Source organism: Dermacentor silvarum, chromosome 7 (genome assembly GCF_013339745.2).
Source record: "Dermacentor silvarum isolate Dsil-2018 chromosome 7, BIME_Dsil_1.4, whole genome shotgun sequence".
NCBI classification, from domain to species: domain Eukaryota; kingdom Metazoa; phylum Arthropoda; class Arachnida; order Ixodida; family Ixodidae; genus Dermacentor; species Dermacentor silvarum.
Genome location: NC_051160.1, coordinates 3,921,951 through 3,936,748, shown reverse-complemented (window position 1 = coordinate 3,936,748; position 14,798 = coordinate 3,921,951). Strand labels below are relative to the sequence as shown.

The following is a 14,798-nucleotide window of genomic DNA, read 5'->3' as shown; positions in this document are numbered from 1 at the left end:
GTAGCATAGATAGCTGTATTGCGTATTTATTTTCTGAGAATTATGTTGCGAGTGACATCGCTAGATTATTCAATGTAGCTGCATATGCTTCGCCATAAACATAAATGAGTTGCCGTCTTTATTATATGTTAGAAAATAAATACTATATATATATATATATATATATATATATATATATATATATATATATATATATATATATATAAGCGGAGAAACAGAAATGTTTTACTTAGCTGTTGTATCCTTTTATAATTTATTAGCTCGATCAGGAATATGCTTTGCACGTACTTGCACGGTAAATACTACAGCGAGGTTAATATATTCTGCGTGCGCCACACTAACCAAATACGAGATATATGTACAACAACGCTTATACGGAGTAAATTGCGGTATTGGCGCGGAAACCTCGCGCCTTGCCATATAATGCATGTGAGCGTGTACACCTACCCGACGTCCCACGTGTCGCGCATACGTCGTCATCGTAAACTCGTACTACACGTACCTTGCCCACGCACCGTCACGATCGACTCAACCGTCGTCCAAAACGAACGAGCCGCCGACAAGTAGCTTTCGTGTGGTCCCTCAAAAATGGTCAAGTTTTTTGCGAAGTTCCATCTTCCCAGCTTCCGTAAGTTTTGGCAGCGCTTGGTTTTGGTTTCATTTCGAGCAGACGACAAAAAAAAACTTACGCGAGCGCGACTTCCCCCACACCGCAACTCGTCCCGTCAACTTTTCGCGTCGCTTCGCTGCACAACGCCGCGGATTTGTAATTTTGTTTTGGGCTTGATTTCGCGCCGGTAGTACGCTACAAGGATCGCTGCATATGTAATGTATATATCTCCTGTTCGCCGTTCCTTCAAGCCCTGCGAAATAAGAAACGAGTTTCGCCCTTCATCTCGCGTAGCGGCCCAGATTTTGCTGCGATGCCTTTTCCGGCGCTATTCCTTTTCGCGCTTTGTCGGTGGTCAGAGCGGTCAGAGCGGCGCTCCGCCCGCGTTATCAATGGGATCAGCCGGCAGTGAACGGTGGATGATAAGAGAATAGAATCGAGCTAAAGACATCATCGCCTGCATCTCTACACATTCGCGGCCACGGTGATCACGGCTTTCTGGGTCGAGGGTGTGTTCGGATAACCGGAACAACTGCTGCTACGCTCGCTAGCAGAAGAGATGCGTCGGATTCTGCTTGAAATGTGACGAAACGAGGACTAAATCGCTGCGTCCTTTCGGCTTTATGAGGTGCGTACCGTTCAAGACTGTCTGCCGCGCTGTTCGCGCACGATTTTGCATTTGGTCATGAACGAGGCGCGGGTAGACTAGGCGTGAAAGCACGATGTGCAGTCGCTTTCACTTTAGGCCTAAGGTTGACACGGAGGCTACATGCAGTTTTGCTCGCGCGTGTCTTGTTATTCTTTTTTTCTTTTCTCTCGCTTGCTTCAACTCAAGGATGCCCGCTCAACCTTCGACCGAAGCATGTGCCGAAGAACTTTCTCAACTTGAGAATTTGCGAATAAGTTCCGTCGCGCGCATTTCTTCGCTGTGGCGTCAGCTGTTATTTTGAGCATCTGCCGGGGGTCTATCTGCTCACTGAGTCACGGCCACTGGTGTGTGCTTTTTCTCTTTTTCTTTCGGTGCTCGTCTCGCCAGACGACTCGCATATCCCGCTGCGCGATTGTTTCAGCCACTTGTTCCCAATAGCACGCAAGACGTCTCAGTTTAATTGAGAAGGGTCAAGTTCGCACCGCGACTGCCGTGCCGGTCGAGCCTTGAAGGACGTCGCGGGAAAGGCGCCGAAATTCCGATTTCGTGCTGCTCTCTAGCGAAAAAAAAAAAAAAAAAAATGTTGAGACGGGATTTTGTGCGTATAGCGGAAATACGGAACGTGCTTTTCATTTTGCTTGTAATTATTTTCATTTGCAGAAGCCACTCTGCGTCATGTTTTGACACATTCACGCGTGTGGTTTTCGCTCGGCCCTTGCAACGGTCTCAATTGTCGTGATAAAGAGCTTTCGCGATAGCCGCAACGCCCGTTTGTTTTATCCGGAGTCGCTTATTTGCTATGGATATATCTGCTTTGCACCAGCTTTCGGTGGCACGTTGCCGGGCGCAGTGCCATGTTTTTCCGAAGTGGTCGCGGTGTAGCTGTTGTATCGGACCGTCTGGCACACAACGCCGCGTCTGCGAAGAAACGAGAGAATAGCTGCTTTAAGGCGCACCCTAACCGGGGCTGTTTCTGCTGAGGGTCTGTCACAGGCAACGTTTGTTTTTGTTGCGGTTGGCCGTTTTCTGTTGATTCGTGGTTCGCGGCATGTAGCCGCGAGCGCACCTATTTTGGGACCGCCGCCCCTTCTGCATGCCTTGACATTCGCTCCCCTCGTGCCCGCTTCGAAAGTGCTCGTCACGGAACCGTTTCACGTTCGTCGTTTCTCACGATTAAGTGTTAATTGAGCGTGCATAATCGTGCTTGGTAACCGTGAATTTGCCTTCTTTTTCGGGTCCCTACAGTGACGCCAGCAGTGGGAGCTCTTCGTCTGCTTACCATTTATTAAAATATTGCAGTTGTTACGATAAACCTCTCACGCCCATGCATATTTGCATATTGGCCAGCATATCCTACTTAAACAAATGCTTCTTACTTTAGAATCACTGTGAAGTGTGTATGTATTTGCATGCTTGAGTCAATGCGATCAAATTTACTCAGTCTATCAAGCCCAATGCACGTTAATACAGCGATAAGCTCAAGTACTGCTACTCACCATTTCATAGCATACTTCGATTTTGCTGTACCCATGTATTGATCACGCCTTAAAGGACTTCCAGTAGCGCACCCAGGATCTCTGCCAGGGGGGGTTGACAGTTTGCCAATACCATCTAAACAGCACTAATTTCGATTTCTTCACTGTAAATTGTCAAAAAATGCGCTTTTTGCGAGTGTGCAGACGATTGCGCGTCTTACATCTTAGTTGCAGTACTCAAATGCGTAAGGAAAGAAAAGGGGTTAAAAGGGGGGGTTAAGTTGTCCTCAGAGGGGGGGGGGGGGGGCGTTTACAACCCCTGAATCCCCCCCCCCCTCCCGTCGGTGCGCCACTGAGGACTTCATTGACGATTGAAACTGTCTGACAAGGGTATTGTACATGCTGACTCGTTTTAGTGAACAAAAATAAGTTTCAGGCACAGCCAAATCTCTGGCATGCATCAGCAGTTTGACAATCAATTGATCATCCTTATATACATATATTTCATCTGCTGAAGGCAACACGCCTTCTCTTGCCGTTCTTCAATGCAGGGAGTCTGGGAATGGACCACAGGTCAGACTCAAAATGGGTCCTGACCTCCAAAGATGGCACAGTCCACCCACTACCCGCAGGGATGATATTCATTGGGCGTCAGGAATGCGACATCATAGTTGATGTAAGTTGCCATCATTACATACAACTCTCACCGTACTGTTACTGGTGTTGACAAAACGTAAAGGTCTGTCCTTTTGCGCATCAGATAAGGATGGAAAGCTGTGTGAACTGTTAAAGGTAGATAAAGGTGTGCAGGTACTACATAAATACAAAAATATGTGGAAAGTGTTTTTGCTCCCTTCTCTTCCAACTCGTGCACAATGTCTACAACAGTGAGCTTGTACAGATAGCTGTGCTGACTTCAATTTTCAATCCGTGCTCATTGCTACAACTTGAAGCAAATTTTTCAACATGATCATGTATTAACCCAGCTAACTAACTGTGCCTGCCTGTCATAGTGGATAGACACATCCCACTGCTGGCTTCAAGTCATAGGTACTACATGTTCCTACATACAGTAGAGATAACTGCTGTGCAGATGCAGGTGTACTTGATTCACATCAAAGGTTGGCTCCAGGCTAAGGCTTTCCTTGTTTACCTCCTGCTGATCAGTTCATGCCTCTTATTTTCCCATGAGCACTTTATCTTGTTTCCATGTCCAGCTTAGCCTTCGCTCAGTCGCATCCTTGAAAAGGGAAATATATAATCACTGTATTCTGTCAGTACTATAACTTCTGCCAAAGATGACAATGTAGCCTGCTTTTTTAAAAAAATAGGTTGGTTTCTGAAACAGTTAACAATTTAAAAATATTAATTAGCACCACTTGTTCTGGTATCTCAAAAAAGGTGTGGGTCTGGTACAATATCTGTCACTGGTAGCCCTGTGTCAAGTAAATTTCAGTTTAGTACAGTACTTGCGGCAACTGTGTCTATTCCCTGTGTCCCGTTCAGTTTGCACTGGTAACATGTTTTGCAATGCACTAAACTGGCCGGGCATCCTGGCTTGCGGTGAGACAGCATGTTCATCACTTACATGCTTTACTGTGTGTGCAGTCTGCTAGCGTGGACAAAAGGCATGCAGTGATATTCTTCAACCCGAGTGACAAATGCTTTCATGTGAAGGACCTCAACAGTGTCACAGGGGTGAGAACACGGCTTGATGCCTTCCTTACTCTTTATGGTCTGATATTTTGTAATGAATTTTATGTTAAGTACACCGGAATGACACAAGACAGGGAAAAAAAAAAAAATTTCGTTGCAGTTTTGGTAATGATCAAATTGAAGGTGTTTTTTTTTCTCATTAACTTCCAATAACTCAATGTGTTGTAAAGCAGCATATGGTTCTTTAAACTTCGTAATTCACAATCATAATGGTGCAAAATATGGTTCCACATTATTCGAAGACCACTCTTGCGTCACCCAAGGCAGGTTATATGCATTAGGCAGCAGGGTCCAAAGATGCGATTTGAAGGCCTAACCTCAGCGTGATGTGATGCACGGATTTTTGTGCAATATTGGGAAGAGCCATGTTTACCTGCGACACAAAGTTGATAAATTATGAAATTAACGTTGCTGACACTCGCATTTTTTAGAAGAGTTCTGCGGTTTGTTTTTCTCTATATTGTATATTTCCTGGAAAACATGATTTCTGCAGGAATTATTAGACCAGAAAGAGATAAATGAATACTGACTCAATTTATTTTTGCGTTAGGTGAAGGTTCGAAGCTTCTAAACCCTAGAAAAAAATACTGGCAAGTATCAGTACCCTAAATAATTAATTATAATACTTGATTTCGTTGAACCAGTTTGCGTCAAGTATGCATCATGACTTCATGATTCATTGGCTTGCTTAGTTTCTGCAATTGCTGTGACTGCAACACGCAAGTGCAGTTAGGAGAAATGTATGCAGTGCTATTGTAAATTTTTTTGAGGAGCAATGCCATCATACCTGGCTATATCGTTACATGGCGTCAGCAAATCTTGCTCATTGTCATGATGTTGACAATGCGAGGTCTGGCATTTCAAGACATAATTTTAGTTTGGAGTTAGAATATCTAAGTGTTTTTTGACCTTCATACATGAACAGTGTCATTGTTTTACATGGCAGAAGCATGCAAGAGTCTATAGCTTTGAAAATGTCAGTAATTCTTTAAATACTTGTGTTGCAGTGAAGAGCAAACTCCTTTCTCTTTCAGACATACCTGAATGGTGTTCGAATACCGGAACAGTCTTACGTCAAGCTCAACCATTTGGATTCTCTCCGCTTCGGTTATGATATCCTTTTTATTGTGTATATATCTAGTTGCTCAGTTGTGGAGAATCTACTTGGGTGTCGGCACATGTGCCAAGTCCCTCAAGCCATATTTGTTTTCCCAAATGCATGAAAATTGCCCTCTGAAACACCTATGAACCAACTGTATGAACATCCACTTCAATATTTCAGCACTTGCAACTTGAGCAAAAGTGAGATCGAACACTGAGCATCAGTCTGTGACCTGCTGCCGTGGCTTGTGGCTACAGTGCTGTATTGCTAAGCGTGAGCTTGCAGGTTCGATTCCGTGTTTGCAGTAACTGCATTCCGATGTGGGTGTAATGCAAAAATGCTTGTGTTCTTAGATTTCCGTGCACATTACAAGAACTCCATGTGGTTGAAATTAATACAGAGCCTGCCACTAGCAGCATCTTTCCTAGCTAACGCTTTGTTTTGCAACATTCAGTTCCATAATTTGAATTTTTACATACTTTCAAATATATGAAACACAATGTCTTGATATACCACTTGTTATAGCAGTCTTTCACCTAATCGTTACCCACTTTTGGATTTACATTACGTAAAAATGTATGTATGTGTAATGATTCAGTTATCATGTATTGATACAGCGATGTAATCCTGGCATTTGAGAAGCTGTCTACTGGTGACAATATCAAGTCTTGTGAATGCCATTATGTAAAAGGATTGCTGAGGTTTCTAGTTGCACTTTTAGCAACATGACCTTGACTGCTGTGGTTCATCACGGCATGAGGTGTTTTGTGTCCACAAGACTACTGATCGTGCAGTGCCTTTGGATTCTGCGTCGCCCAAAAGGACCGTGCCTGGATTCGGCGATGGAGATCTGGTCATAAGAGAGGCAAGTTGTGGCCCATTTTTATTGTATTCTGTTCTACATGTTACAATTAAAACTGAATCTGCAGTCTGTGGGAGTTGACAATTATGCATCATCATCACTCGATCATCACTTTTTCATTGCAAAACCTACTCACTTGCAGCATTTGCTAAGAAACTGGCTGATCTCAGATCAGTAGCTACTTGACATTAACTTGCGATGAAATTCGTAGGTTGTATATCCATTCTTTTAACAGTGCATACTTAAAATGATTGATAACCAAACTTCAGAGAAAAGTATACATACTTTTCTGGCACACTTAGGGAAATGGTACATAGTATCTTTTTCATTCTGTGCTCTTTCCTTTTTCATGTACTGTATTTAATTTGTCATGCACTGGTCATCCATGCCTTTTTTAAACAATATAAATATGGTTCAAGCATCGGTCCAGGAATCTATACAAGCGCTAGTTCTTGTTTTATTCTAACCTGCATTATCTGTTTGAATGTGCACTATATTTATCATTGATTTATTGTAACACCCCCCTATGTAATGCTCGTATGAGCCTCTAGGGTATTTAAAAAAATTATTAAAAAAAAGCGCTGTTCCTTTTATTCACTCTGGACCTGTGTCCAATTTTAAACGCATCACATCGGTGAAGTGGGTTTTGGCTTCACGGTGAATCAAGTGAGGCAGCAATGGCTTCTATTCCTTGAGAGTGGCTGTGGACCTCGCAGTTATTGTCTCGCTGAAGATGATTGAGGGTTCATCTTGTCCTGTAACACTTAACGTGCTTTACACATTTGCCTGTAGCTTGATTTGGTCTGTGCTCTTCCCTCGTGACCAAGATTTCTAGTGAGACCTTGTATAGGTATTGCTTTTTCATGCATCTGCAGAACCACTGCCATCCACTTGCTCGCACCTGCCATAAACCCTAATGTCTGATTTCGCAGATATTAGGGAGTTAACCAGTTATCACTAATTATTACCTTTTATGGGATACTGAAGATGAGAGGAGTCGGTGTTCTTGGTGACATCTTCTGATGCAGTGTGTTACCAGTGTTCTTGTATTGCATGAGTGTTCTCATATATAAAAGAAACTTGTTACACACTCTGCGTCACTATGGAAGAATGTACCCCGCCGTGGTTGCTCAGTGGCTATGGTGTTGGGCTGCTGAGCACGAGGTCGCGGGATCGAATCCCGGCCACGGCGGCTGCATTTCGATGGAGGCGAAATGCGAAAACACCCGTGTACTTAGATTTAGGTGCACGTTAAAGAACCCGAGGTGGTCCAAATTTCTGGAGTCCCCCACTACAGCGTGCCCCATAATCATATCGTGGTTTTGGCACGTAAAACCCCATAATTTTTTTTTTTTAGTATGGAACAATGTGGGCTCAAACAGCTAGTATTCCTGCAAATTTGTACTGTAAGAACTTGCTCACTGCTATTTGTTGTATAGTTCTTGTGCTGAAGATGTCTGCCTATGGAACTTTTGGTGCACCATGTATGTTTATGAATATAGCGTGTCTGATATCACCTTTATTGTAGCAGTGAAGTAGAACATATGTGTCATTGCAGCGGTAGTTTTGTGTGCCCTGTTAGAACTTCATTGCGAGGGTCTCGAATCTGGCAGCCTTGATGTCATTAGGTAGCATGCGAGGGTTTATTAGCCACGTGCCTGCTCTCCCAAGATCACGTGTTACGTGACACCGTCGGGCTAAAAAAAAAGGATGTTCCACATCCGCCCGCCATGGTTCTGAGTGGCGCTGGCTAACACACCTAGGGCTAGATCTAGTAAAGATAAATACCCAAGTTAGTGGACGAATTGATGGCCGTCGCCATAGCACAATTGGTAGTGCAGCGTACGCTTAATGAAGAGTTTGCGGGTTCGGCTCCCAGCGGTGACAAGTTATCTTTTCGTCCACTTTCATTTCCCTTTTCTTCATTATTTTCTACATTCCAATTTTAACCACACTTAATTTCCCCGATGCTTTCCTTGGCTTCATTGTCTGTTGGCTTTATGTGGTTATGATTAACAAAATCGAGCCCCTCTGTTCCCCTTTTTCTTTCTGTTGGAACTAAGCATCAAGAGATGTCGCTAGTGTCAGTGGTGCTGCTTACACCTATGCTTCCGCTATTGTATATTCCTAAATGGTTAAGCACATGGACAGGCAAACACTCTCTAGCTCTGTGTGTTCCTTTGTATCAGTTGTCTCGCACCATAAATATCTAAACAAATTTAAGTAGCAGTTTTTTATTGCTGACCTCCAGATATCTGCCAAATGCAGGATTCCAGTGCCAACAGAACATTCTCGCGTGACAGTCCAGCTTCTGACAGCTCCGACAAGATGCAGCGCTCTGGTAACATGGCTCAAAATACAACATTCTTGTGCGAAAGTCCAAGTCGGGATGCACCGTCTCAGCTCGGCAGTCCCACGCGTTCCTCGCAACCTACGGAAGATGTGATACCGCATCGGATGAAGCTTTCTTCCCCTTCGGGTTCCCCAGCATCGGAAGCAAAGCCTCTCTCTTCACCGGGATTGGCTCAAAGGACTTCTCCGCCCCTGACCTCAACTCCCAAGGAACCCTCGCCCCCAACCTCAAGCCCTCGCAGCGTGGTGGCGTCTCCGCCAATGTCCCCACAGACGCCTGCTGCGGCTGCAACCCCCTCCCCCTCGGGGTCTGATCCCACCAGCCCGCAGAAAGCATCTTCAAGTTCTCCATCCAGTGCTGAGAAAGAGGCATCTCTGTCATCCCCTGTGATGCAGGTGCAGTGTGTGGATTTGAGCTAAAATTGTACAAATCAAAAGGACATACCTTGGTGTGGATTCATAGCTGATTTAGGCAGCACTACAGGATGAGGACAAAGGAGAAAATCGACAGGACACTCATGACTGAATTTTCTTTCTATTAGTAATATGATGCACCACCATACTGACAAAGCTGTTCTGTTGCCAACTATTGACCATCAAGCAAGAGAAGTGATAGCAGAAGCGTTGGGCTGCCAAGCACGAGGTCGCAGGATCAAATCCCGGCCAAGGCGGCCAAATTTCGATCGGGGCGAAATGCGAAAACACCAGTGTACTTAGATTTAGGTGCACGTTGAAGAACCCCAGGTGGTCCAAATTATTCCGGAGTCCCCCACTCCGATGTGCGTCATAATCAGATTGTAGTTTTGGCACGTAAAACCCCATAATTTCAAGTGATAGCAGGAGCCTTTCACATTAGAAGTTTTGATGACAAATGTTTGAGCAAGACATCAGTAGCTCTTCCATTGAAAGAACCTTAATCCTTTAGATGTTTCCTGTGCGTGTTAGTTGGGTACGATGTTCCCTCACTTGTCTGATATGCCTAGATGCTGTTCTCACTGTGCCACATGTTCCTCCTTAGATCCTTGTCACTTGGGTTTGATTATATTGCGTTTGCCAGTTTTTATTGTGCATAAGCATTTGGTCAACCGCCATGGTGGGCCAGTGGCTATCGAGGTTGTGGGTTCGAGCCCAACTGTGGTTGCTGCATTTCTTTGGGGGCAAAATACAAGAACGCTCGTGTACTTAAATCTAGGTGTGCGTTGAAGAATCCCAGTTGGGCAAAATTTATCCATAGCACACCACTATGGCATTCCTCATAATCAGATCGTTGTTTTGGCATATAGAACTCCAGAATTAAGCTTTCAGTTTTCAACGAGAAATTAACTTTTGAGTAAAAAGCCTGCCCTGTCATTTTTCTCCTCTTTGTCATTGTCCTGTTTCATTGCCTAAATTAGCTATGAATTGTGCACATGTTACAGCAAAACACCTACTTATCAAAGTTTCAAGACATTTTGCGTATGAGACAGCATGGAATCTTAAATCTATCCCTGCAAAGTGTTCCAAGGTGTCTGTGGTGTATTACATTCCTCGAGTCGGAGTCAAAAGTGTGATTGTTTGCCTACTTGGAGGCTTTTTCCCTCTGCTGTAGGATTTCCTGCCATGTATACATCATGGTCTTATAGTAGTGTGGTCTTTAAAAATTCACCTCAATAATTAGTGGCAAAATCGTTTCTATCCACGTCTCCCATATGGTAACATGTACAGTAGAACCTAGTTCATACGATGTTCTTTTTGTACGATATTTTGGCACCATTGCTCGCGATCAAGAATGCAAGAATTGACCCAGTACAGTTACATTTCGTTTTTACCGGTTAATACGCTCCCAGAAAATCTACACTTTTCTAAGTGCAGAAGACTCGGCGAACACGCACATTCGCTACTAATTGCAGTGGTTCAGTCTGTCGAGGTGGCCAAAACGCGCAGAGAGTCTCAACGTGCTGGCCTGCACGTTGAATAATTTATTACGCAGTACTTTGTTGAAAATGATGAGCTTACAGAGTCGCAAAAGCTGTTTGAAGCAAGAAGGCCGAAGTATAGGCAAATTCATGTACCACCTGTCATTCCGATGCTGGCTGAACCGCCCCACTTTCAGCTCCCATAGACACCTAAGGTCCCTGTATTTTTCAAAGGTAGCGCAAACTCCTCCTCTCCGCGCCGTTTCCTCCTTGCCCCTCCCTATCGGCCGCCATTAGTGAGCGAACATACAGGGACCTTATAGACACCAGCACCATAATTCCCTCTAGTAATTATTGTATGAAACTCTTATGATAGAAAAATCTCCTCGCGGGTGATTGCATGTCACAACACATTGTGATAAGCATCCTCACCTATCTGTTTGACAGCGTGTGTCGCGTAATGCCATTGGAAGTATACTGCACGCCTTTAATGATAACCAAAACACACCGTCATTCCTTGCTGCTGGCAGCGTGAAGTGAGCGTCATGTTTCGCTCTGGCGGCATCCTATTCAGTTGCCCACCGGCTCGATTTCATTTGGGTTTCCCATCACTCTTAAAGAGACAATGAGTTTCTCGGGTCGCTCGAAGCCCACGAGCTCAACATGTGTCAGCGTCTTGTGCTGCAATGATTCTCGCTGAGTTGGCACGTCAAAACTTCCCGCCAAAATTCTCCGCTCGAAGAAGCTGTTGACCCAGGCCAAATTCGAGGAGCGTGAACGTAAGCTTGCCAAAGCCGCAAAAAGCAGTGAGAGTCTCGGGCCGCTCGGGCCCCATCAGAGTGGCGCGTGTTGGCGTCTCGTTCTGCAACGATTCATGACACTTTGCATAATGTAGGTGTCAACTGCAGTTGAGTTTGCTAAATTTTTTAGTGACTTCGGATTGTACGTTTTCCCGGTTAGTCCATTTTTTCTTGAATTTTTTTTTTGGTTCAAAACATACGAACAAGGTTTAACTGTATGTATTATAGTAGCATATGTAGCTTACCACTGTCGTTGCAAGGAAAAGTGTACAATCATTGCATTCTACCGGTGCTAACATATGGTGCAGAAACTTGGAGATTAACAAAGAAGCTCGAGAACAAGTTAAGGACCACACAGAGCGCGATGCGAACAAAAAATGTTAGGCCTAACGTTAAGAGATGGGAAGAGAGCGGTGTGTATCAGAGAACAAACGGGGATAGCCGATATTCTAGTTGACATTAAGCGGAAAAAATGGAGCTGGGCAGGCCATGTAATGCATTGAATGGATAACCGGTGGACCATTAGAGTTACAGAATGGATACCAAGAGAAGGGCAGCGCAGTCAAGGGCGGCAGAAAACTAGGTGGGGTGATGAAGTTAGGAAATTTGCAGGTGCAAGTTGGAATCAGCTAACACAAGACAGGGGTAATTGGAGATCACAGGGAGAGGCCTTCATCCTGCAGTGGACATAAATATAGGCTGATGATGATGATGTAGTTATAGTAGCGTATGCAGTTCATGTTAAATTGCCACCGTCATTAATTTCTGCCATGAACATGACATACGATTTTTTTTTATGGCAAATACAGGTAAAGCGCTATGAATTGGGCTAGTTTGTGTGCATTTTTTTTTTTTTTTGCGCTAAGTACAGTAGGACGTAACAGGGACGAACCGGACACTGAATATGAAGCGGTGTCCCGCGTGTCACTTCGTGTCTGCTTTATATTCAGTGTCCGGTTCGTCCCTGTTGCGTCTTACTGTACTTAGCGTAAAAAAAATAATAAATACAGGTGATGCAGTGTGAAAGCTGTAGAGCTAGTGCAGTCATAAGAATTTATCATTCCATGCATTTCATTTTCAAGCAGCTTACTTGCAGTGCCTGCCAGGTAATGACTTCTTTGTCCATTATGGCTGTCATTCATGGAGTTCATGTTAGACTGAATGACATAGTGATTTTACGTTGTTTTGCTTCCAGTACTTAACCCTTTAAGGCACTGTGCACGCCATTGTGTATGAAAAGATTAGTGCACCAACAGCAAAAGCATTTATGAATGTAATCATATTTAAAATGTGTCGGATACATCTTGAAACGCTTCTGAATAAAATTGCGCTGCAAGTTTGAATAATGTGTGCAAAATGTTTTAGTAAAACAAGTGAAAAGGTAGATGGGCTGTATGTTCTTGCTCGATGCGAGTATGTCGTTGTATGTAGCGGGTTCATTTCTTTCATTGTTTTTCATGTTGCACCGGGCATAATTTTCAAGTGGCTCGATAGGTGTGTTTCAAACCCACTAGGCACGAAATAGTTGATATTCTCGTATCTGATGTTCCAGCAGCGAGTTTTTGCATAGAGTCCACATTCTGTAAACTTGACAGAATTCACTAAAGGACTTTAAATTTTTAATGTATTCTGCAGCTGTACGCTTTTTACGATTCTGATGCGAGAAATGTACTAAAAGTTAGATGTTAATGAACAGAAATATTTGGTGCTTGATAGGGTTAAAAGCGTGCACTGCTTTCTGGTCACGCATGTAGCCAGAATGAAAGGTGGCTCTAATAACACTTCCAGCTTTCTACATTTAGTCTTTTGCTCTCTTGGAATACAGTGTAGTGCATCTTTACCGTTAAAAAAAAAAAAATTAGCTAGGCCCAAGCAGATGGTGTCGAAATCCGCGACATCGCACCAAGATGGTGCGAGAAATTCTAGGTGGTAGTGCCACCAGTTTGTCGTTCTTGTCTTTTCTGGCTTACTGAGCCTCTTGTCACGATAACAGTGGCTAATTTACTAATATGTCAGAAGTAATCTGGCTCTGTCACTCGGTACTAGTTTGTGTCTGCATTTGACGCAAATGATGGTAGGGAGCATAGGTAGCTACAGAAAATAACAAACATCTGCTTTTATGGGACCACTTGTTTTATGCTCACCAGAAACCACGTTTTCCTAATTAAAAAACAAAAATGTTGCATCATAACTTTAAGAGGACTTTCCAGTGATATTGAATTTAGAAAAATGACTTTATATCAAAGGTAGATTTTGGTCAGTCTGGAAGGACCAACGAGAGAGTTTGTGACAGTATAACATGATACAGTTAGCGGAAAATCTTCTAAATATTTTTGAAAAACCTGAGCAGGGACCAGCAGGGATGTCAGTGCTGTTTTTCAATGTCGTGGCATTTCATGCCCCTCAGTAAGTCTTCAGTGACCTAGAGATGTTTGTTAATAGCTACTGGAGATATTTGCCTAAAGTAGCATGCCTGGCATATGGCCTGGACTCGGATTACTTAACATTTCATTTCATCCCCCTTTTTTTTCTAACCATTCGAAGTGGCCTGTCAGTAATATTGGCGGTGCTACCGTATCAGCACCAATGACGAAGCGTCTAAAGAATGGCAAATGACATTGATCGGTAGAAAATGGTGGCAGTATATTGTTCTGGATTGTGGAAAGGTAGCACTTGTTTGTGCATATGAATGCCTCCGAGTGCGAAGCAAAATTTCATCGCTGTTTGTGTGTGGTTGTAGGATGCGGACTCTCTGGAGGACTTGAGCAGAACCGAGGATTCTCTGAGCACAGTGAGGGAGGTTCTCCCTGGTAGACCGCCTCCTACGAAGCCCACCACCTTGTCCTGGAAACCATTGCATTCACTCGGCAAGCCACGTGCACCACCACCACCAAAGGAGAGATCTGAAGAAAAGGGTGGTAAGTTAGCCAGTATTTGGCCAGTATCTGTGAAACTCGTCATAAAGTTCTGAAAGAAAACTGTTCTAAATTTCGGGGATATTAATTTTTAAGTGCCAGTGCTAACTGGAAAAACATGTTTGGAAAATGCCTGTTTTCTTCCATGCGTATATTGAGAAAGGCTTTCTGGCTTTTTGCGGTGACAGCATTTGCCATTTGCTTCTCAGCATGCACCGTGCAGGGAGCGAGGTCTTATCAAGCTCTTTCATATCTTTTACTTGTGACAAGGTTATGCTTAGTGTTGTGCTAGTTAAAAAGAACTTGTTGGGCAAGTTCTCAATACTAGTTCTCAAGCCTCTTCTGTGATAAATGTTACTTGTGATATCAAGTTATTCTTAGTGTCTGCATTAGGTCATGTCATCTTTGTCTGAAGACTTATG

General features: G+C 43.7%; 1 protein-coding gene across 8 annotated transcripts in view; it reads left to right on the top strand.

Annotated features, from left to right (window-relative positions):
- Positions 1-14,798, top strand: part of LOC119457449 (centrosomal protein of 170 kDa protein B) — a 30,625-nt gene that overhangs the window by 1,067 nt on the left and 14,760 nt on the right. For 2 of the 8 annotated variants that reach the window (XM_049670094.1, XM_049670092.1), the window contains exons 2-7: positions 3,286-3,410; positions 4,343-4,432; positions 5,485-5,563; positions 6,305-6,417; positions 8,683-9,162; positions 14,202-14,379. In XM_049670094.1, coding sequence (XP_049526051.1) covers positions 3,286-3,410; positions 4,343-4,432; positions 5,485-5,563; positions 6,305-6,417; positions 8,683-9,162; positions 14,202-14,379 — 1,065 coding nt within the window. Of the gene's footprint in view, positions 1-479; positions 629-912; positions 1,239-1,310; positions 1,604-1,943; positions 2,242-3,251; positions 3,411-4,342; positions 4,433-5,484; positions 5,564-6,304; positions 6,418-8,682; positions 9,163-14,201; positions 14,380-14,798 lie in introns of those variants that run through there. The other 6 variants (XM_037719007.2, XM_049670093.1, XM_037719009.2 and 3 more) reach the window with 6 other exon arrangements.